Source organism: Cynocephalus volans, chromosome 2 (genome assembly GCF_027409185.1).
Source record: "Cynocephalus volans isolate mCynVol1 chromosome 2, mCynVol1.pri, whole genome shotgun sequence".
Classification (NCBI taxonomy): Eukaryota; Metazoa; Chordata; class Mammalia; order Dermoptera; family Cynocephalidae; genus Cynocephalus; species Cynocephalus volans.
The window spans coordinates 68,714,592-68,735,818 of record NC_084461.1 but is presented as its reverse complement, the minus strand read 5'-3'; the positions used below and the strand labels follow the sequence as shown (position 1 = coordinate 68,735,818).

The 21,227-nt window shown below is 39.5% G+C and overlaps 1 protein-coding gene across 1 annotated transcript in view; it reads left to right on the top strand.

The window, feature by feature from the left end:
* The window catches only part of ACOT12 (acyl-CoA thioesterase 12), a 41,862-nt gene that overhangs the window by 19,862 nt on the left and 773 nt on the right, over positions 1-21,227 (top strand). Inside the window, exons 6-13 of the mRNA XM_063088132.1 lie at positions 7,107-7,263; positions 8,379-8,498; positions 9,320-9,470; positions 10,085-10,140; positions 10,427-10,490; positions 11,186-11,269; positions 17,894-18,027; positions 19,780-19,908. Of these exons, the coding sequence (XP_062944202.1) occupies positions 7,107-7,263; positions 8,379-8,498; positions 9,320-9,470; positions 10,085-10,140; positions 10,427-10,490; positions 11,186-11,269; positions 17,894-18,027; positions 19,780-19,908 (895 nt within the window). The remainder of the gene's footprint in view (positions 1-7,106; positions 7,264-8,378; positions 8,499-9,319; positions 9,471-10,084; positions 10,141-10,426; positions 10,491-11,185; positions 11,270-17,893; positions 18,028-19,779; positions 19,909-21,227) is intronic.

Below are 21,227 nucleotides of genomic sequence, written 5' to 3'. Positions count from 1 at the left end.
GGCATCACTGGTCACTGGTCGGGGCACTGGTTAGTGGCGGTGGGTGAGCGGGAGTAATGAATACGAGGGGCAGGGGAGGACCGTGCTGGTGAGGTGGATGGTGAGTCTAGCCTCGGGCATATGGAGTCTGACATGCTTGAGGAACATCCAGAAGGAAGAGACCAGGGCTGAAGAGATTAAATCTGAGACCACAGCTTACAGACAGTAGTTCCGACGAAGAAAGTACGTGTAGCCCCGAGGGAGCCCTCACAGCGAGACAAGGCTGGGGGCCGAGAATGCAGCCTGTGGACGAGTCCACAGCGGAGGCCTGGAGGGCCTGGCCAGCGGGGAACGAGTTCCTAACCTAAAATGCTGAATGAACGTAAAGTTGTCCAAGCAGTTTGATGACACAGTACTTCAAGAACATGTAAAGTACAACAATTGAAATGACCACTGGAAGCCTGCACAAAGGATGAGGTCTGTTTACCGTACTGAACCCCAGCTGGCGGTGTGAGCCTGAATTACTCTCTGAACCTGGGAAAACCCTGTTTTTCCATTGGTTGGCAATTACCTGCAAATAGGCATACTTGTGCACCAAAGTCACCTATACTTAGTATATTTCTGCATACCTATCATAGCAGATGCTTGTGCACATACAAAATACCCTAGTACCTACCTGTGCAAGTCCCAGTGTAGGCAGTTTATCCCTTCCTAGGAAGTGAGTGACTTTTTCTTTATATTATCTTGCAGAAAAGAAGGAGCTGCCTTATATTTGAGTTTTTACAATGTCTTTTGTATTTTAAGGCCCTCTCTTTTTATCTTACTATTATTTTAAAATTATTTTTAAATAGAGAGTATATGCACAGGGTGAAAAATTCAAAATGTATAAAAAGGCATACAGTTAAAAAAGAAGCCTTCCTACCTTCTCTGTCTCCCAATAATCCAGTTCCCATCTGTTGGGAAAATAGAATAGTTTGGTCAGGGCCTTCACCTCAGGGGGTCCAGTTGGGTGTGGTTTAGCACATCCATTGTAGGCAAATTGTGTGTGTGTGTGGAGTTAGTGCGCATGTGGGCCAATGTATCTTTTTAGTTTTGTTGCTATTCTTGTGTTCTTTAGACAGAGAGCTCAGAGGGAGGGAGGGAGAGAGAGAGAGGAGAGAAAGAGAAAGAGAGAGAGGTAGAGAGAGGTAGAGAGTAGTTTGAGTGAAGCAGGTGAGCGGGTGTCTGCCTCAGGCATCCACTTGGCACAGCCATGCTTTCCAACCTAGGCTCCCAAGGACCTTTTGGCTGGTTGCCTAGCTCATAAACCTGCGTGAAGGGGTCTGGTGATCCAGCCTGGCATGTGAAGGGTTTGTGACCCAGTCTGTGAACGGGCTTGAGGGGTCTGTGGGCTCCTACCCAGCCCTAGTTTGACAATCGGCCCAGTCAGTGCAGGATTATGGGCAGGTAAAAGAGCCCGACAGCTAGCATGGTCATGGAGCTAGACAATTGGCGCTGTGGGCAGGATTCCAGACATTAGCCGTGGCTCCACACCATCCTCAGAGACAACTACTGTTACACATACACACACAAGCACAAAAGCACATCCTGGTGTCACAATATTCAAACAGTTCTGCACCTTTTTTTTCATTTATGATAGAATTTAGTTTGCATTAATTTATTTTGAATAAAATAAGTACCATTTGGGTAAGAGATATTAGTCTGAAAAAACTCAATCAATTCTTGTTTTGGTTGTTTATAGTATATCTTCTAACAAAATCAATTAAAAAGACAGAGAGAGAAAGAAAAGTTGGAAGGGATTAAGATTTCATATGCCTTTTAAAGATCATTTTCAAAAGCAATCCATTTTTTGTGTGTGTGTGTGACCAGTAAGGGGATCGCAACCCTCAGCACGGTGTGGTCTGCACCACATTCAGCCAGTGAGCACACAGGCCATCCTTAATATAGGATCCGAACCTGCGGCCTTGGCGCTACCAGCGCCGCACTTTCCCGAGTGAGCCACGGGGCTGGCCCAAAAGCAATCCAATTTTGATTATAGCAATACGGTAAACTTGGTGTCCGAAAAAAACTAAAATTTTTAGATATTTATAAACATCTTTGCAAACACATCTTGGCAAGCAGAAAAATAAGAAAAAACCTTTAAGTCTAGAAATGAAGAACGCACAAGAACTGGCATTTGCTCTGGAGGACCCTACAGGTGCCCAAAGACACAGAGCTTGTGTTTAATCGGCCTGAACGGGCTCAGAAGACAAAGCCAGGGGCCTGTTAGGTAGAAGGTTGGATCAGATTACCTTACATGGAGCTGCAACCCACAAAAGATGATACCCTCGGTGAGTCAACTAGGAAAATCCGACCCTTCAGAGAGCTCTAGGAGGGACGCTTTTCTGTCTCAGCCTTAGCCCTAGGTGGAATGGAAAAAAAAATGTTTCCCTTCAAGAATTCAATAATAAATGCATCCTCATGCAGATTCGGTGTTGGAATTCACATAACCTGTTTGGGCTGAAACAGACCAAGTGAACTTCAATGTAAAGTGGTACTGTGTTGTAGCACCCCCAGGTGAGCTACAGCAGCAAATGCAAATCCTTTGTGGAGAAAGTACTTTAAATCCAGCTCTGAAGAATTTCCCCAGATAAGATCCAAGCAATATGAGCTCCTAGTCCAAAACCATAAAAGACAAAAATACGTAAGGCACTAAGATCTAGAAGTGACACCAGAGCTGCAAAGTCTGATATCAAACACAAAGACAGCCCACAAGATGGCAGGTATCGAATTTATTATATAAAGAATGTGAAGTACAAATGTTAATGTTTTAGAAAATAAAAGAGTATCAAAAGTATGATGCAGGAAGAAAAAGATGACAAAGAAGGTTTGAAAAAGAAAACAGAATTTCTAGAGAAAAAGAATACATAATAATTAAAGTTTAAAACCCACTGGATGTGTACAACAAACCCACAGCTAATATACTGAACGGACAAAAATGAAAGGTTTTTCTTCTAAGATCTGGAACAAAACAAGGATGCCCACTTTCCTCACTCTTATTCAGCATAGCACTGGAAGTTCTAGCCAGTACAATAAGGCAAGAGAAGGCAATAAAGGGCATCCAGATTGGAAAGGAGGAAGTCAGACTATCCCTATTTGCAGGTAACATGATCACATGCATAGAAAACCCTAAAGACTCCACCAAAAATTCCTAGGACTAATAAATGAATTCAGTATAGTGGCAGGATACAAAATTAACACACAAAAATCAATAGTCTTCCTATACGGCAATAACAAAATATCTGAAGGAGTCAAGAAAGTAATCCCATTCAAAATATCTACCAAAAAAGAAAAAAATGAAATACCTACAAGTAAATTTAACCAAGGAGGTGAAAGACCTCTACAATGAAAGCTAAAAAAAAATTGGTGAAAGAAACTGAAGAAGACACAAATAAATGGAAAGATAGCCATGTTCATGGGTTGGAAGAATTAATATCATCAGAATGTCTATATTACCCAAATCTACAGATATAACACAGTCCTTATCAAAATACCAATGATATTCTTCAAAGAAACAGAAAAAATGATTTTATAATTTGCATGGAATCACAAAAGACCCCAAATAGCCAAAGCAATCTTAAACAACAAAAAAATTGGAGGCATCACATTTCCTAACTTCAAAATATACTATAAAAATTTAGTAACCAAAACAGCATAGTACTGGCATGAAAACAGACGAATAGACAAATGGAATAGAATAGAGAGCCCATAAATAAGTAGACAACTGATTTTTTACAAAGGTGCCAAGCATATACAGTGGGGAAAGGATAGTCTCTTTAACAAATGGTGCTGGAAAACTGGAAATCCACATGTGGAAGACTTAAACTAGACCTCATCTCACCATATGCAAAAATAAACTCAAAACGGATTAAAGATTTAAATTTAAGATCCAAAATTACGAAACTACTAGAAGAAAATGCTACATGAAATGAGTGTGGGCAGTGCTTTTTTGAACAAGACTTCAAAGACACAGGCAACTAAAGCAAGAATAGAAATATGGGTCTACATCAAACTAAAGAGCTTCTGCACAGTAAAGGACACAATCAACAAAGTGAAGAGACTACCTACAGAATGGGAGAAAGTGTCTGCAAACCGCACATCAGATAAGGGGCTAATATCCAAAACATATGAGGAACTCAACTCAATAGCAAAAACCCAAATAATGCAATTTAAAAACGGGCAAAGGACCTAAACAGATATTTCTCAAAAGAAGACATACAAATGGCCAACAGGCACATGAGAAAATGTTCAATGTCACTCCTCACCAGGGAAATGCACATTAAAACTACAATAAGATATCATTTCACTCCAGTTAGAATAGCTATTATCAAAAATTCAAAGTAACACATGCTGGCAAGGATGTGGAGAAAAGAGAACTCTCTTACGTTGTTGGTGGGAATGTAAGATGGGTACAGCCATTGTGGAAAACAGTATGTATTTCTCAGAGAACTACCCTATGACCCTGTATTGGGTATATATACCCAAAGGAAATGAAATCAATATATCAAAGAGATACCTGCAGTCCCATGTTCATTGCAACACTATTTACAGTAGCCAATAGATGGAATCAACCTAAGTGCCCATCAGTGGATGAATGGATTAAAAACAAAAACAAACAAAAAAAACTGTGGTATATACACACAATGGAATACTATTCAGCTATTTAAAAGAAAAAAAATTGAAAGCCTGTCATTTGCAGCAACATGGACGGAACTGGAGACCATCGTGTTAAGTGAAATAAGCCAGGCACAAAAAGACAACTACTACATGATTTCATTCATATGTGAAATCCAAAAAAGAAAAAGTTAATGGCTACAAAACTATGCTATCTATCCTAAGTGAACCATTGTACAATATATGCATACATGTACAACATACTGTACCCCACAAATATGTACAAGTAAATGTTAAAATAAAAAATATTTTTTAAAAATAAAAAACCTTAAAAAAAAAAACCTCAGTGGGTGATAAACAGCAGATAGGATGGTGAACTGGGAGGCACATCTGAAGGAGTCACCTAGAATGCAGTCAGATAGGCAACAGAATGGGAAATACGTAAGAGAGGCTCGTCGATGTAGAGAATGGAGTGAGAAGTCAAACATGCATTTAATCAAAGTTCCAGAAGGAGAGGATAGAGAATGCGATAGAATCGATATTGGAAGCAAATGACATAAAGAGACATTTCATTAAGTGAGAACAAGAATGTTTAACATACATATGAAAAGATGTTGGACCTCATTAGTAATTGGGGAAATGCAAATTATAACCAACATGATATACTATTTCATACCCACTAAAGTAGAAAAAGTTGAGTGTCTGATAACACTGTTTAAGCAAAAATGGGGAGCGATGGGAACTCTCACAACAGCAGACACAGGTATGGGTCAGTTCAACCATTTTGTCACCTGAAATATTCTATTGTGGGTAAGGACTGTGAATGTGAAGTAAATCAGCAAAGTTAAGTTTACTCATTTATTCATTCACTCAATCATTTATTTAACAAATATTTGTTCAGGAACCATGTTAGGATAAAAAAAAAAAAAAAAAATAGTCCCTGCCCCAAAGAGCTTAGGATCTAGTGGGTCGGATAACAAAAGAGCACACAAGTGAATATCAAACCACAGCCATGAGAGAAAGTCGTGTATGAGAACTCACAATAGTGAACTTAGCTGTGGAGGTTGGGAAGCTTCCCTGAGGAAGTCACGACTGAGATGAGCCGAGACAGAACAGGAAGGAAGTGGAGGAGGCTGGAGGCCAGGGGGGTGCTAGGGACAGAGGAGACATGTGCTAAGAAAGTGATGTTGAAGACAACACTTTCTTGGAGAAAGTGAAAAAAGACCAGTGTGGCTGGAGCACGGGGACAGAGAGTGAGAGAGAATGTGATGGGTGGATTAGTGGCAATCAGACTAGCAGGGATAGAAGAAGGAGGCAGAAGGACTTGCAGGCCACGGGAAGGATTTGGGTTTTATACTTGAACAATGGGAAACTGCTGACATGTTTTAAGCCAGGGACTGAAATGATCAATGCATGGAATAAAGGTAAAAAAATAAAAGAAAAAGAGCATTGATTAATTATGTCTAAAAATTCCATTAGGAAGTTTCTGTAACCATGCTTCTTGGTTACCTAATGTGACTGTGCCAAGAATGGCCCCATTCCCTGTTCCCAGCGATAACTGGGCATGTCTGTGCTCTCACACTGCAAGCTCAGCTCTTCCTCTGACAGTGTAGCCAGCATGCTCCCCTGATTTGTAAATCCTCCCCCACCTCCCCAACAATAGCATGTGAGATTTAAGCCCAGCTAGTGATTCATTGGTGATGCGGCAAGCGTAATTGAATGCATTTACTGCTTTGCAGCCAGAGTAAATGATTTCTCCATTGTTGAGAGTAAAAACCAATTTGTCAGTAAATGAAGCAGATATGATTCAAAAGAAGCAGAAGGACATTGAGAAGTACAACATATTGTGTCTTTTCTGCTTGTGACTGCATTCATTACAAGACAGTCTCCACAGGAGGCCACACTCCCATTCAAAAGTTTATAATGTTCCAGATTCTCAGTGTCTGTGGTCCTTCGAAGCTCATTCTTTTATTTTTAACAACTTTATTGTGGTATAATTGACATATGATAAGTTGCCTATATTTAAAACACACAATTTGATAAGTTTTGATGTTAAGTGTACACCTGTGAAACCATCACCACAATCAAAATAATGATATATCCATCACCCCCAAAATTTCTTCCCCTCCCTGCCCTGACCTGTCCTGACCTGCCCTTCCCCAACCCCAAACAACTCAAGCTTAAATGTAACCATTCAATCAAAATTTGGGTGGACCTTTTGGGTAGAATGGAATCCAAAGCCCTGTCTGACCAGTTATCTTAACCGAATCCACTGTAAATATCCACCATTCAGATGAGAGTCACTCTGTAGAACCTGTTTTCAGAAATTTTAGGATTTGGGGCACACTTTAATTTTTAATTTTCAATTTTTTAATTTTTCTAAAAATCCTGGAATTGAATGTACTGCTGGGAAGGAAAAGCCCCAGGTCCCATGGCTGACTCCGCCACCGATAATGTTTGCCTCCCCCTTTCAGATCCCATATGTGATGAAGAGGAAGGAACGGTCTCCACGGAGGGCACCTCTGTTCAGAGCATTGAGCTTGTTCTCCCACCCCATGCAAACCATCATGGAAATACATTCGGTGGCCAGATTATGGCTTGGATGGAGACAGTGGCTACTATTTCTGCAAGGTTCTTGGTTTTGATCTCCGTCTTGTGGTTTGGGGACCAGTGAGGAGAAAATCGAAAGGGTCTGAGATCCAGTTATTGAGCTAGTCAAGAAGTCATTTTGATAAAATGAGAAAACCATAAATCATTTACTTCCTTACCTTAAGATTAATCTGTCCTTTTGTTTGAAGGTGAATGTTTAAGTTCCTGGTTCAAAAATAAAAATGAAATGACAGTTTTAATCCTTTATCATGCATTATAAACACTGGTCATTTGACACTGCAACTCATTGTAATGATAGTTTATGACTAAGTAAATGCAAAATGAAAATAGAAGACAGCCTTTACACTTAAAAATAGTCTGGTTACAAACCTTTTTAAAGACAATTTGCACCCTGAAAGGTACGATTTTGAGGGTGCTGGTTAAAATCATTATGGCCAATGAATTAACTGAAAAGTAAGAAAAGAATACTTGGGAGAGTACTTTTAAAATATTCCTCAGCTTCAAAAGTTTATTTTATTCTTAATGGAATTACGTAGGTGATAGAGCAGCTTTAAGGGACACTGTGTACTCTGAAAATGCATTTGAACAGCGGCTGCCCTTCTGACAATTTTGGTAACCAGTGAAAATTGTTAAGGTTCTATTTTCCCAAAATTAATAGAATTTCATTATTAATATGTCTATAGTTACAACTATAGTTAGAAACATGTAGTCACCTTTTCTATAAATTATGCACAAATAAGAGAGTTTGTTTTTAAGATGAGTATCTTCTTAATGACAATAAAGCATTTGAACATGTTTTATTGTGAAAAGCTTACAATATGATTAACTGTGGTGGAGTTCATTCATGTAGTGTTGGCACAATTCTTTGGAGTAATTGAATGACTACAGTGGGAATCTAAAATACAGAAAATTATGAAAGTAACTTTCTGAAATTAAATATCCTTTATAACTATTTCAAAATTCCATCAACACAAAAATTATAAAATTTATATCCTGTAGCCTTTCAGCCTTTGTGTGGCAATCCATGTATCCCGGCTGAATACCTGTCTGTTGCATCCACTCAATGAATCAACAGTTCATGAAAGTATTTTGGAGAATGATGGCTTTCTTCTGTCTCCTTCCCTTTGTTTCCTCAGCCGCTTGTGCCGGGCTCACCCCTTTCTGAAGTCTGTGGATATGTTTAAGTTCCGGGGACCCTCTACAGTTGGAGACCGTCTTGTCTTCAATGCCATTGTCAACAATACATTTCAGACCTGGTAAAGGGTGCTCTTAGACTGCGATAAACCAATTCAGACTTGCATACATATAATTTTTAATTTTTATTTCAATCTGGAAATGAGTGCAGGGACTACTTTAAAAGAACCAAGTTCCTTCTATTTTTTTTTTTTTTTTTTTTTTTACTTAATCTTCAAAATCCACGAATACACATTTGAACCCTCTCTTCTGCTTGGGGCATCTTCACACTGAATAAGTTGTGATGGGTTGGTTTTTGTCTTTTGAGGGTGGTGGTATATCCCAGTTGGCCTGGGATGGTCCTGGTTTATACCTGTCCTCCTGGCATAATTATTAACTCTTCCTTTCACTCTCCAGGGACTATATGGTCAATCAACTCATAATGGATCTGTTATTTACCACCATGAAGTCCAAACCACTGCCCAGTTATTTTCATTATTCTTGGTACACAATGAAAAGATTTAGTGTTTTTTTCTTTTTAAGTACAGAAAGGAATATCTATGTTTTCTATCTAATTTCAGTGTTTGATTCTTCTTCATTACAGAACTGTCATTTTTAGAGAAGACAACGTGACTTTGGCACAATTTAACGCCCTCTCTCTCCCTTAGCAGAATATGTTTATGAATGTGAATAAAGCCTAAGTGGCCTCTTTCCCACTCGACAGTGGGAAAATGCTCTCAGGGGCTTGTACAAACTCTTCCACTGACCTGAAAATGGATTTTAATAGTTGCACAGAAAGAAGAATAACCAGGGTGCTGGTCCCCCTGTTGCTCGGCGGGGTGGGCTGCGGTGGCAGCGGGCCTGACGCGCCTGCTTCTCTCTGTCCCCCCCATGGCCCTCGCAGTGTGGAAGTTGGGGTGCGCGTGGAGGCCTTTGACTGTCGGGAGTGGTCTGAGGGCCGTGGCCGTCACATCAACAGTGCTTTTCTCATTTATAACGCTGTCGATGACAGAGAAGAGCTCATCACGTTTCCCAGAATCAAACCCGTTTCACAGGTCAGTTGTGATCACGTGAAGTTCGATAATCAGACCCAGGGTCTCCTCCCGCAGCCACATCCTCTAGGGGCGTTTTCCTTTGGTTGTCTCTGTTTTCTGCATCACATCGTCAAATGGGCTTCTTCTTTTCTTTCCCCAAATCACTCTGATCATTTGCTGTAATGAAGGAGGCACTGAAGACCTCACCTCTCCTGGGCCACATGCTGCTGTGGGTGGCGTGTCACCTTCCGTGTCCACTTTCTGAATGTCTTCTCTCCCTTCCTTACATCCATTTCTGAGTGTTGTGCCACATTCATTGGACTGTGTCTTACCCTCCTCCTGGAATTGCATTATTTTCTAAAACTCTGTAGTGAGATGTATGTATAATTCTGATAACAGAAATGATAATAATCTCCACTTCAAAAAAAAGGACGAAAACCGCTGTAAAGGTTGCACTTTTATCCATGCAACTCTCCTTTGTGGATTCAACACGGAGGCTCAGACTTGATGAGAATAGTTTACACAGACACACCACTTCCCAGTAGCCCTTTTGACTGACTCAGGAGAAGGATACTTAAGGATTGTAGCACTAAGTTATTGGAAACTTATTGATTTTACTTTGTTTTTTATTAAAGGATGATTTTAGGCGCTATCGGGGAGCTATTGCACGCAAGAGAATTCGCCTGGGCAGGTAAAGGACATAAAGTGTAAGAGTTTTATGGAGTCTTCTCTTATCTGACAAATTATATGGCAAAGAGCTCCTTTCTGGGTCTCTATTCCACATAATATAAAAAGAGAGGGTCTGACATTTTCTGACTGTGAAGGCTGACTACTGACTTGTGGAGATTGTTCTTGCTGATTGTTCCACCAGTAAAAGCAACTTTTTAAAACTGCTGGTTTCAGTTCAAGAAAGTGTCATGGTTACTGTTGTGTTCTAAATGCAGGGAAGATAATTGTTATTTAATTTTTTTTTCCAGAAAATATGTTATTTCCCACAAAGAAGAAGTTCCACTTTGCATACACTGGGATATAAGCAAACAGGTAACAGTGTTATGATTTGGAGCTCTTCATGTGAAAGTCACATCATTACAAAAACAGGAATCCTCTCCTGTAACTGATCCAGGTTGTGCCTACACAGTTGAGATGAAAAGGTGAATTACATCAACAGGTCATTTCAAAATGGAACAAAATCAAGCTATCAGTAACTGGTTACCAACCAGTTGCTTCACTGTCTCATTTGACTTCTATTACAGTTCCCAAGCCACAAGCTCAGGATGTCGGATGCCCATAGATGGTACATGGAGATATTGCAGCTTACCGTGATTTGTGCTAACAGATGTGCCCACCAGCCTGCATTTTTATAAAGCAATAACAAAGTAGCAGTCATTTGACTATTTTTGACCATAAAATGTAAAGGGAAATCCAAGTTTACTTATTACACATAGATTATAAGTCGTACTGAATGGTAGTCTATCTTTGCTAAGGGATCAATTAAAATGATACTCAGTTGCTAAGCATACTTAAGTTGTTAAGCATACTTAAGTATACCTTGTCTAAGTTCTAAAATACAAGTTTGAGAAAGAAATTACATGTTAGTTGTAGCTTAGTTCTAACCTCAACATTATCACTTTGGCTCAACATACACCTCCCCTAACAGTGGCCATTTTCTAAGCAGAAAACATTTGAACACATATCTATGCATTGAACATACAGCTTTTAACTTATTTGTATTTTAGGCATCCTTGATTAATGGCAACTTGGAGGCTCTGAAAAAGCTGGCAGACAAAAGGGGTTGGGAGGTTACCAGTGCTGTGGAGAAGGTAGGAGGCATCCAGGTACTTGTACAACCCATTGATAGGTGGTGTGGCGGTGATGGTGGTTTGGCTGTTTCTAATGCTGCAGAAGGTAAATTTTGAGAAGGTGAAAAAAATCTTCTTGGGAAACTGTTTCTAAGAGTCAAGCATCTTTCCAGCCCTGTCTCTATGCACTGGTTGAATCCCACTTGATCATGGTGTGTCATCTTTTTAGGTGCTATTGTATTCTGTTTGCTAATATTTTGTTGAAGATTTTGTGTCTATGTCTATCAAGAATATTGACCTGTAGTTTTCTTTTTTTGTTGAGCCTTTGAATGATTTTGGTATCAGGATGATGCTGGCCTCATAGGATGAGTTTGGGAGAATGGCCTCTGTTTCAATTGTTTGGAATAGTTTGAAAAGGATTGGTATTAATTCTTCTTTAAAGGTTTGGCAGAATTCAGCAGTAAAGCCATCTGGTCCTGGGCTTTTCTTTGTTGGGAGACTGCTGATTACTGCTTTAATCTTGTTGCTTGTTATTGGTCTGTTCAGGTTCTCTGTTTCTTCTTGGGTTAGTCTTAGTAGTTTGTATGTGTCCAGAAATATATCCATTTCCTCCAGATTTTTGAATTTGTTGGCATATAGTTGATCATAATATTCTGTAATGATTATTTGTATTTCTGTGGTATTGGTTGTAATGTCTCCCTTTTCATTTCTGATTTTGTTATTTGGGTCTTCTCTCTTCTTTTTTAGATAGTCTAGTTAATGGTTTGTCTATTTATCTTATTTTCTCAAAAAATCAAGTTTTTGTTTTGTTGATATTTTGTATCTTTTTTTGGTCTCTATTTCATTTAGTTCTGCTCTTATATCAGTTATTTCTTTCAGTCCACTAGTTTTGGGATTGGATTGTTTTTGTTTTTCTAGTTCTTTGAGCTGTAACATTAGGTTGTTTACGTGAAGTCTTTTGATGTGAGCATTTATTGCAATAAACTTCCCTTTTAGTACTGCTTTTGCAGTGTCCCCTAGGTTTTGGTAAGTTGTACTTGTATTTTCATTTGTTTCAAGGAATTCTTTGACTTCTTGCTTCATCTCTTCTTTGACCCATTGATCATTCAGGAGTCCGTTGTTTAATTTCCATGTATTTGTATAGTTTCCAAGGTTTTGTTTGTTGTTGATTTCTAGTTTTATTCCATTGTGGTATGAAAATACACTTGATATGATTTCAGTCTTTTTAAATTTGTTGAGACTTTACTTGTGGCCTAACATGTAGTCTGTCCTGGAGAATGATCCATGCACTATTGAGAAGAATATATGTTCTGCAGTTGTTGGATGAAATGTTCTGTAAATGTCCATCAAGTCCATTGGTCTAAAGTGCTCTTTAAATTCCCAATATTTCTCTGCTAATTTTTTTGTCTAGATGATCTGTCCAATGCTGAGAGAGAGCAAGACGTGTTAAAGTCCCCAACTATTTTGTTGAGGGACTTTAGATCCAATAGCAATTGCTTTATATATCTGGGTGTTCTGGTGTTGGGTGCATAGACATTTATGATTATTATATCTTCTTGCTGCATTGCTTCTTTTGTCATCATACAATGTCCTTCTTTTTCTTTTTATAGTTCTTGGTTTGAAGTCTATTTTTTCTGATATGAGTATGGCAAGTAGTGCTTGTTTTTGATTTCCATTTGCTTGGAATATCCATTTCCATCCCTTCACTATTAGTCTCTGTGTGTCTTTATTGAAGTGAGTTTCTTGCAGGCAGCATAGAGTTGGGTCTAGGTTTCTAATCTACTCATCTAGACTACATATTTTTAGTGGGGAATTCAATCCATTTATATTCAGGGTCATTTTTGAAAGGTTTTGCCCTGTTCTTGCCATTGTATTAAATATTTTATGGTTGTTTTATATTTCTTTTGTTCCTTTCTTTCCCTTTTATTGTTTGTCTTTGCTGTCCGGTGTTTTTATTTTTGTTTTTGTAGTGATAAGATACATTTTCTTTTTTTTTTCTCATTTGCATATCTGTTCTACTAGCAGTTTTTATTCTTTCTCATATATTTATGGTGATATATATTGCTCTTTTGATTCCAGATGTAGTGATCCCTCAAGGATTTGTTGAAAGGTTGATCTCATGGTGCTGTATTACTGCAGTTTTTGTTTGTCTGGGAAAGATACTATTTCTCCTTCATTTCTGAAGGAAAGCTTTGCTGAATATAGTGTTCTTGGTTGGCAGTTTTTTTACCTTTAGCACTTAGAATATATCATTCCCACTCTCTCCTGGCCTGTAGGGCTTCTACTGAGTAGTTTGATGTTAGTCTGATTAGGATACCCTTATAAGTGACTTGACACTTTTCTCTTGCTATTTTTAGAATTGTTTCTTTGTCTTTGACAATTAGACTATAATGTGTCTCAGGGAGATTCTTTTTGTGTTGAAACTCTTTGGGGATCTTTGAGTTTCTTGGATCTGGGAGACCATATCTCTCCCAATACTTGGAAAGTTTTTGCTATTATTTCATTGAATATGCTTTCAATGCCTTTTCCTTTCTCTTCCCCTTCCAGTACACCCATAATACAAATGTTTGTATACTTAAGGTTGACAGACAGATCTCTTAGGCTTTCTTCATTTTTTAAAGTTCTTTTTTTTTTTGGTCCAGCTGTGTTAATTCAAAAGGCTTGTCTTCTAGTTCAGAAGTTCTTTCTTCCACTTGTTCTAGCCTGCTGCTTATGTTCTCAGTTGTATTTTTTATTTGGTTGGATGAATTCTTCAGTTCCAGGATTTCTGCTTGGCTCTTTTTTATTGTTTCTATCTCTTTGTTGACTTTCTCATACATGTCCTGGATTTTTTTTTTCTTCATTGTGATCTCTATCTATTTTTTCATCCATCACATTGAGTTTCCTTAAGATTGCCATTTGGGATTCCTCTTCAGGAGATTCACTGGTTTCCTGTTGTTTGGGATCTAGTATTGGAGAATTTTAGTCTTTTTGTGGGGGAGACATGTTTCCTTGTTTTTTCATGCTTCTCCTATCTCTTCATTGATGTCTGGGCATCTGGTGGGTTAGTCACTTCTTTTAATTTCTGGATTGATTTTTGAGGATAGAGACTCTTCCCTGTGGAAGTGCTCTATATTGATAGTTGGGCTGGATGTTGTAGGTTTGGTTCTGAGTGAGTGCAGGAGTAAGTGCTGGCTTGCTCCCTGCACCTTCTGCTATGGTCTGCATGGGCTGCTGTGTCAGGCAGGACTCTGGGCTCCCAGGGAAGGTAGGTGTGGATCTCGGCGGCTTGCACACCCCTCGCACGCTCTCTGCTGATGCTGATGGGCTCACCACGTCAGGCAGACGTGGTGAGCTCCCAGGGAAGGAGGATGTGGATCCAAGCAACCAGCACAAAGCTTTTTAGTTGAATAATTTTTACAACATAACTGTCTGTTAAGAATCATATATATTTCAGGTTGCAAAATTGATATTTATTTTCTATATAAATAATTAAATGGTAAAGTCTAGCACTTCTGCTATTTGTAATGAAATTGGACAGTCTGTATGGTTTTAACTCATATTTTATTTTCCATGTATAATAATATGAGTAACTATAGTAGTAATACAAGGAGTACAATGTGTATTTTGGAAACACCACACATGTATATGAAATGGCTGAAGAATAATTACAAGATAGTCTATAAACAAGTGAGAGATTGTAGTGTTTAACCAGGGAAGGTCAGTTCTTAGGCAATTCAATGTAAGGGGAGACAGTTACTTAGAGAGAACTTCAAAGAAGGGGTGATTCTTATCTCCTTGAAGATAGTGTAAGCAGTAGATTACTGGAGGGGAAAAGAGTGCTTTCTAAGGCAGTGAGTAGCGTCAGCCAAGTCCTCCTGGTGTAAATTAGCATAAGGAGGAGACTGGCCTGAGGGAGTAGCTTTGTATTTAAGGAGTTGCTGAGAATGTGCTGGGAAATTATGGTGAAAGCCAGAATGACATGGACCACCTGAAAACCTTTACACAGGAAAGAACCCATGCAAGAAACAGACCAAGGGAGAGCTGTTCTCACTGACGCTGGGGCAGAGGCTGGGTCCAGAGCACTGCCTGTCCAACTCCTGCTCTCTTAACCCCGGTGATAATCCCCAGATACCTCTAAGGAAAATTAGGGCTCTCTCTAGGCTTCTGTAAAAACTAGTTTTGCCTTCCTTCCCACAATGTTTGTCAACAGACAGTCCAAAAATTCTAAAATGCTTAATTATTTCCTCTTGTACTATTTGTATAAGACATTCAAACATAAATCCAAACAGAATCTTATTAGAATGAAAAAACAGTCTCACTAATAAAATGTTAGCAAGCTCCAGCAGATTTTGAGCCTACTTATTTTAATCTGCGTTTCATAGGATAACATTCTCCAAACACCAAATGATAAAGAAAAGGTTTGAGTTGGTTACAAATGGAATTTAACATCTATTCTCCCGAGTATGAATGGGAATTCATTTTCTTGGAGAATTGTTCCTGGACATTTTTTTCACTCAGCAAAAGCTGGCTTTTCTCAGTAGGATTTAAAGAGCCAGGATCCACCACAGCCTTTCCTTGTCCACTTTGTGTGCATGTGTCAACGATTTGGACAGCAGGGCAATGAGAAGGACTTGCTGCTACCTTCTCCTTCTGGGGAAGGGTCAAAATCACCCCACACTGTAGCTGGCATTGGATATGTATAGGGAGCTCTGTGAGGGCAGAATAGAATGCTGACTACTTAGCTTGGTGTTTGCTTTGGCTCCAGGATAGGAAGCAGCAGTGTGTATCTGCAACCTGGGGAGCAGCTCCCTGGAAAGGTTCTGTGTTAGTTTCCCGTGGCTGCCATTGCAGAGTACCACAAACTGGATAGCTTAAGCAGCAGGAATCTATTGTCTTACCATTCTGAAAGCTGCGTAGTCTGAGACCAAGGTATCAGCAGGTTGGTTCCTTCTAAGGGAGTGAGGGAGAATCTGTGCCGTTCCTCTCCCCTAGCTTCTGGTGATTTGCTGGCAATCTTGGGTCTTCCTTGACTTGTAGACACATCATCCAATCTCTGCCTGCATCTTCACTTGGTGTTCTCTCTGTGTGAATATCTCTGTCCAATTTCCCCTTTTTATAAGGATCAGTCATGTTAGATTAGGGGCCCATCATACTACAGTAAGACCTCATCTTAAATAATTACAAATTCCAAATAAGGTCACATTCTGAGGTACTGGAGGTTAGGACCCCAGGATATGAATTTGGGGGGAGGGGACACAATTCAACTATTAGCAACTATTAGCCCACTATTACATCCCACTCTGCCCTGGTTCCACCAGGGTACAGCATGGCTGCCCCAAGGCCAGATATGATTGAGGCCGTGGACTTCACTCTGGCCACCTGCCCTCAGCTCCTCTGAAATTGAAGAGCCTCAGCAGCCTGGCCTAGAGCTACTGGCTACCAGCTTTGATAAGGTGTCACCAGTGAGCCTCTGTCTAGTCCCTCTGTGCTGGGGGCAAAGTTAGCATTCTCCCTTTGAGCCTCAGCAACCAACTGGAGCCTCATCCATGGTTTTCTTTGTGTTTGATTAGTGCCTAAGTCATGTCTCCCTCTGCAGGCTGGATTTAAAGACAGGCTCAGCACCAAGGTCAATTGGAGAGGTAAAATGGCATAAACATAGGCATTTCCTTTCAAAACTGCTTTTAGTTGATTTCTCATTTCTTCATTCTCTGTTGATGATATTTATGTTTAACTAAAGGTTTCTCCTTCACAGCCTGATTTTTCCATCTGCTTGGTTCCTGCAGTGAAGTCCTAACCCCATGTTTGTTTGTCTTCTCACAGCTTGTTGCCATGGAAATGATTATAAGATGGCAAATTTCAACACTAACTTCAAAGCACCCTGAAAGAGATGGAGAAAATGGGCAAAATAGACATGTGCTCTTAGCTGAAACACACATATCTAGTTATTGTCAAAAACACAGTAGAAGAAAAACTCAGAGTAACAAGGGCTGCATTAACATTGAAGTGCATGTCAAATGGCTTCCTAAAACAGGCTTCCTCTTATCTAAGGGATAATGTGCATTAGAAACCCAGGAACTGGCCTCCAAGAAGAATAAACCCTTGTGATTCAGAAATGAAAGAACACTCTGCGCCAAAGCAATATGGTCCTTCTGGGCCCTGTTGAGAGGTTGAGTTGGTTCTAGAAGTGATTGGCTTGCTTCCTGGGTCTCCTTGGGCCACTTGAAGACACACCTGACATCCTGGGAAAGTGTCCTAAGCTATAGCCTTGACTCCACAGTCCTTGGGGGAATGAGGTGCTGGCCTGCCTAGCAGTCTGGTGATACTTTTGTTTTTCCTGGGTAGAGGCAGGAAAACATTACAAAGAGATAAAGAGAGAAATGCCTACGTTCTATATCTTTCATGAGAAAAACTTGCACAATGATTAAATAACCCACTCTCATTGCCTATTGTTTGAGAACACAGGACTATAACATCCTGGCCAGACCCCTAGACATCCAAGTATTGGGGGTAAAATTGCCATTGTTTGTCTTCATTTTTATCCAGATAACAGGATGCCTTAGCTAGTGCAATCAGTTTGTGACAACATATATATGTGTGTGCTTTTTAAAGTAAAATCTTCAATTTTTCTTTTGTGATTTAATTTTTCTTGTTATTATCTTTTAGATAAAAATATATACCCTGGAAGAACATGATGTTTTATCTATTTGGGTTGAAAAGCACGTGGAAAGCCCAGCACACTTGGCTTATCATCTCTTGTCTGACTTTACAAAGCGACCTTTGTGGGACCCCCATTTCGTGTAAGAACAAATTTTTAAAAAGGCTTTTAATCAACCCTGACATCATGTAAAAGATGATCTCCACATTGCAGTCCATCTCCATTGCCTGACGTATGAGCCATTGTTTTATTAAGACAGTATTTTTTTAGGTTTTCTCTGGATAGAATACTGCATCAGGTGGTACTGAGAGACATAAAATAAAAATTATTATACTCATGGGCTTATCATCTATATTGAGTTGACATGCTTTCCCCACATCTGTTGTAATCCTCTCAATAACTTCTAGGTTGATTTTTTTCCCTTTAAGCAGGAGAGAGGTTCTGAGACTTGCCAAGACTGCACAGGCAGTAAAGGAACAGAACCCCAGTTGCAACCCAGGTCTGTCAGGCTCTGAATCCCACACACTCATGCTTTAATACACAGCCTCATTGCTCTTGAGGAAGTGGTTGTCTGGTTGTCCTTCCTACTCTTGATATTTCTTTGGCAGTTCTCTCTTTTGCTGTGAAGTGATGCTCACTGGTGAGGATCTGGAGAGCCGGCTGTGTGGGTCCTGAGGTGGAAGGCTTTCCTTGCTGCCCTCCCTGTCTGCTCATGCCCTGCCTTTAGACTCCTGACACCTCCTGTCTCCTGCATTCCTAGTACAGTCTCCTCCACACTCCCTCCTGTCCTGGGACACAAAGCTGTGCACCTCGTTACCTGCTCTGGCAGTGGCTGAGGCCCTCAAGCCAGCCCCCTCCTCTCCAGCACCTTCAGGGCCTCACAGACACCTTGTTGAAAGGGAAGGGTGGTGTGATGGGCTTCCTGTTGTATAAGTGTAACGCTTTACTTCCTAATCTTGACAAGGTAGAGGTTCATGTTTAACATTTCTAAAACTCACTGTGATGAATACCATGTAATAGACCATACCACTAAAGCAAAACATCTATGGGGTCATGTGTTACATTTGCTTGGATGCCAGAATGATACACCCTGGTTAATGCTTTCATAATACAACATTCCAAGAGAAGAGGAAACACTTTTCAATTTTCTTGCATCAATATTTGTAGATACTCTATAAATACAAAGCGTTCAGGAAAAACAATGCCTAAATTTGGTGTTAATTCTTTTAAAATGTTTCTCCCACTATTCTCTATGTCACTTGACATTCCAACCAAATTGAACTTGAGTGAATGGAGGAATGAATGAATTCCAATTCAATTAACACAGTACCTACGATGATTCAGGTACCGTGCCAGCTGTTTTCATTTAATCCTCACAATAACCCTGTAGGTATTATTACCTACCTTTTACAGATGAAATAATACAATGACTGTCCTAACATAACATGGCTAGCAAGTGGCAATCTGGGAGACAAAAACAAGTTGTTTGACTCCAAACTTAATTCTCTTTCCAATGTACCACACTCCTCTACCTAATAGTCCTCTTTGAACTGTCCATATAACTTGCGGGTCGTCAAATTGTTTTTACTTGATCCTAGACAAAAATAATTTTGCAGAAAACAGCTCAATGCCTTTCTCTGACTTATTGAGGGTGGTGAACTTGAGTCAGTTGGCCAATGTTTTCTCCATCACATGCAGAGTTATTTCTTCTGACCAAACGGCTCACTCTAAAGGCAGACTTCAAGCAATGATGCTGGCTCTGGAGGGATGGGTGTGCAAGCTGAAGAGGTACATGTGGACACCAGAGATGAGATTGTGCAAGCAAATAAGAGAAGTGAATGCCTTATGCTGGCAGGTGGGAACGCGAGCCCTTTTCTCTGTTCTATTTACATAGGTCCTGTGAAGTCATAGACTGCGTGAGTGAAGATGATCAGATATATTACATCACCTGTCCTATAGTGAACAGCGACAGACCCAAGGACGTGGTAGCCCTTGTATCACGAAGAAAGTCTCTCAAAGACAAGTGAGTATATGTAGTGCAAGTGTTATATTTTATAGTATAGAATAGAAACAAAAGGTTGATATGAAAATAAGAAAGTCAATGTAGGCATTTCTGATCTTGAATGATATTTATTTAAATTTTTTCTAGATGGATCTTTAGCTATCGTTTAAAAAATTAACAATCATTTATGTGGGTACTTCAGAAAGTTCATAGAAAAATAGCATTGAAAGATAATCTGAATCTTTCCTTGACCTTTTTGAAGTGCCCTCGTATTAAGTGCCAGCTGTGTGCAAAGCACCCTGCAAGGATCCTGAAGCAGTTCTCTTTTCTATTGCTCTGTGTAGATGTGAAACCCATCCTTAGTACACCTTTGAAACATTCCATTGTCAGTAAAAATGCAGTGAAGGCCAAATAAACCATCAGGAATTGGTTTCGAATTCACCAAGGCTGAATGTGTGCTAGACGTCCAACATGGCTGGCTGTCGGGAGGGGCTGCTCCTTAGAGTCTCCACACATGGCTTTTCCATGTTCATTGGACTGCTCAGAGCACGGCACCTAGGTTCTAAGGGGAAATGTATAATTCCACACGTGTATGAGTATTAACATACATAACTATGGTCTGAAGGAAGACTTTTATGTTATGCCTATGAGCAGTCCAATGTATGTGTGAATTATGTGTATGTTAACACTCATACATTCCACACATGTGTGAGTATTAACATACAAATAACTACACACATGTATGAGTATTAACATCCATAGAGGTTCAGTGTAGTATCATTTATTATGTCAAAAGATATTAGAAATAAACTGAAGGTCCTTCTTTTAGATTATAAAAGAGCCATACTACAGAGTACTGTGCCATCACTAAAAAGGATAAAGTAACTATAGAGGTACTGATACAAAATCACCTCCAAAGATTTATTGTTAGGTGAAAAATGAAATTGTAGACCAAACAAGGGTGCTTCAAAAAGTGGAAAATGAAATTGAAAGAAAATATGAATCTTCTCATGAAATTTTTGAAGTGCCCTCATATTTGTAAAATGATCATACTTATGTCAAAGTCCATATGTGTGCATTTGCTTATATAAATATTATTATATTTATAAAAAGGTATAGAGGGCCACACAACAAGATATTAAGAATGGTCACCTCTAGGGTGGGGAATAGGAGTGGAGCTAGAGTGGTCTGAAGGAAGACTTTATGTTATAGCCTATGAGGTTCTCTGTTGTTTGAAGATTCTTTAAAACAGTGGGCATTTTTTTTTTAATTAAAAAGGAAAGACGTCTGAAATTACAACTCTTTAGGGCACAATAAAACTTCAGTTTGGAAGTTAACTC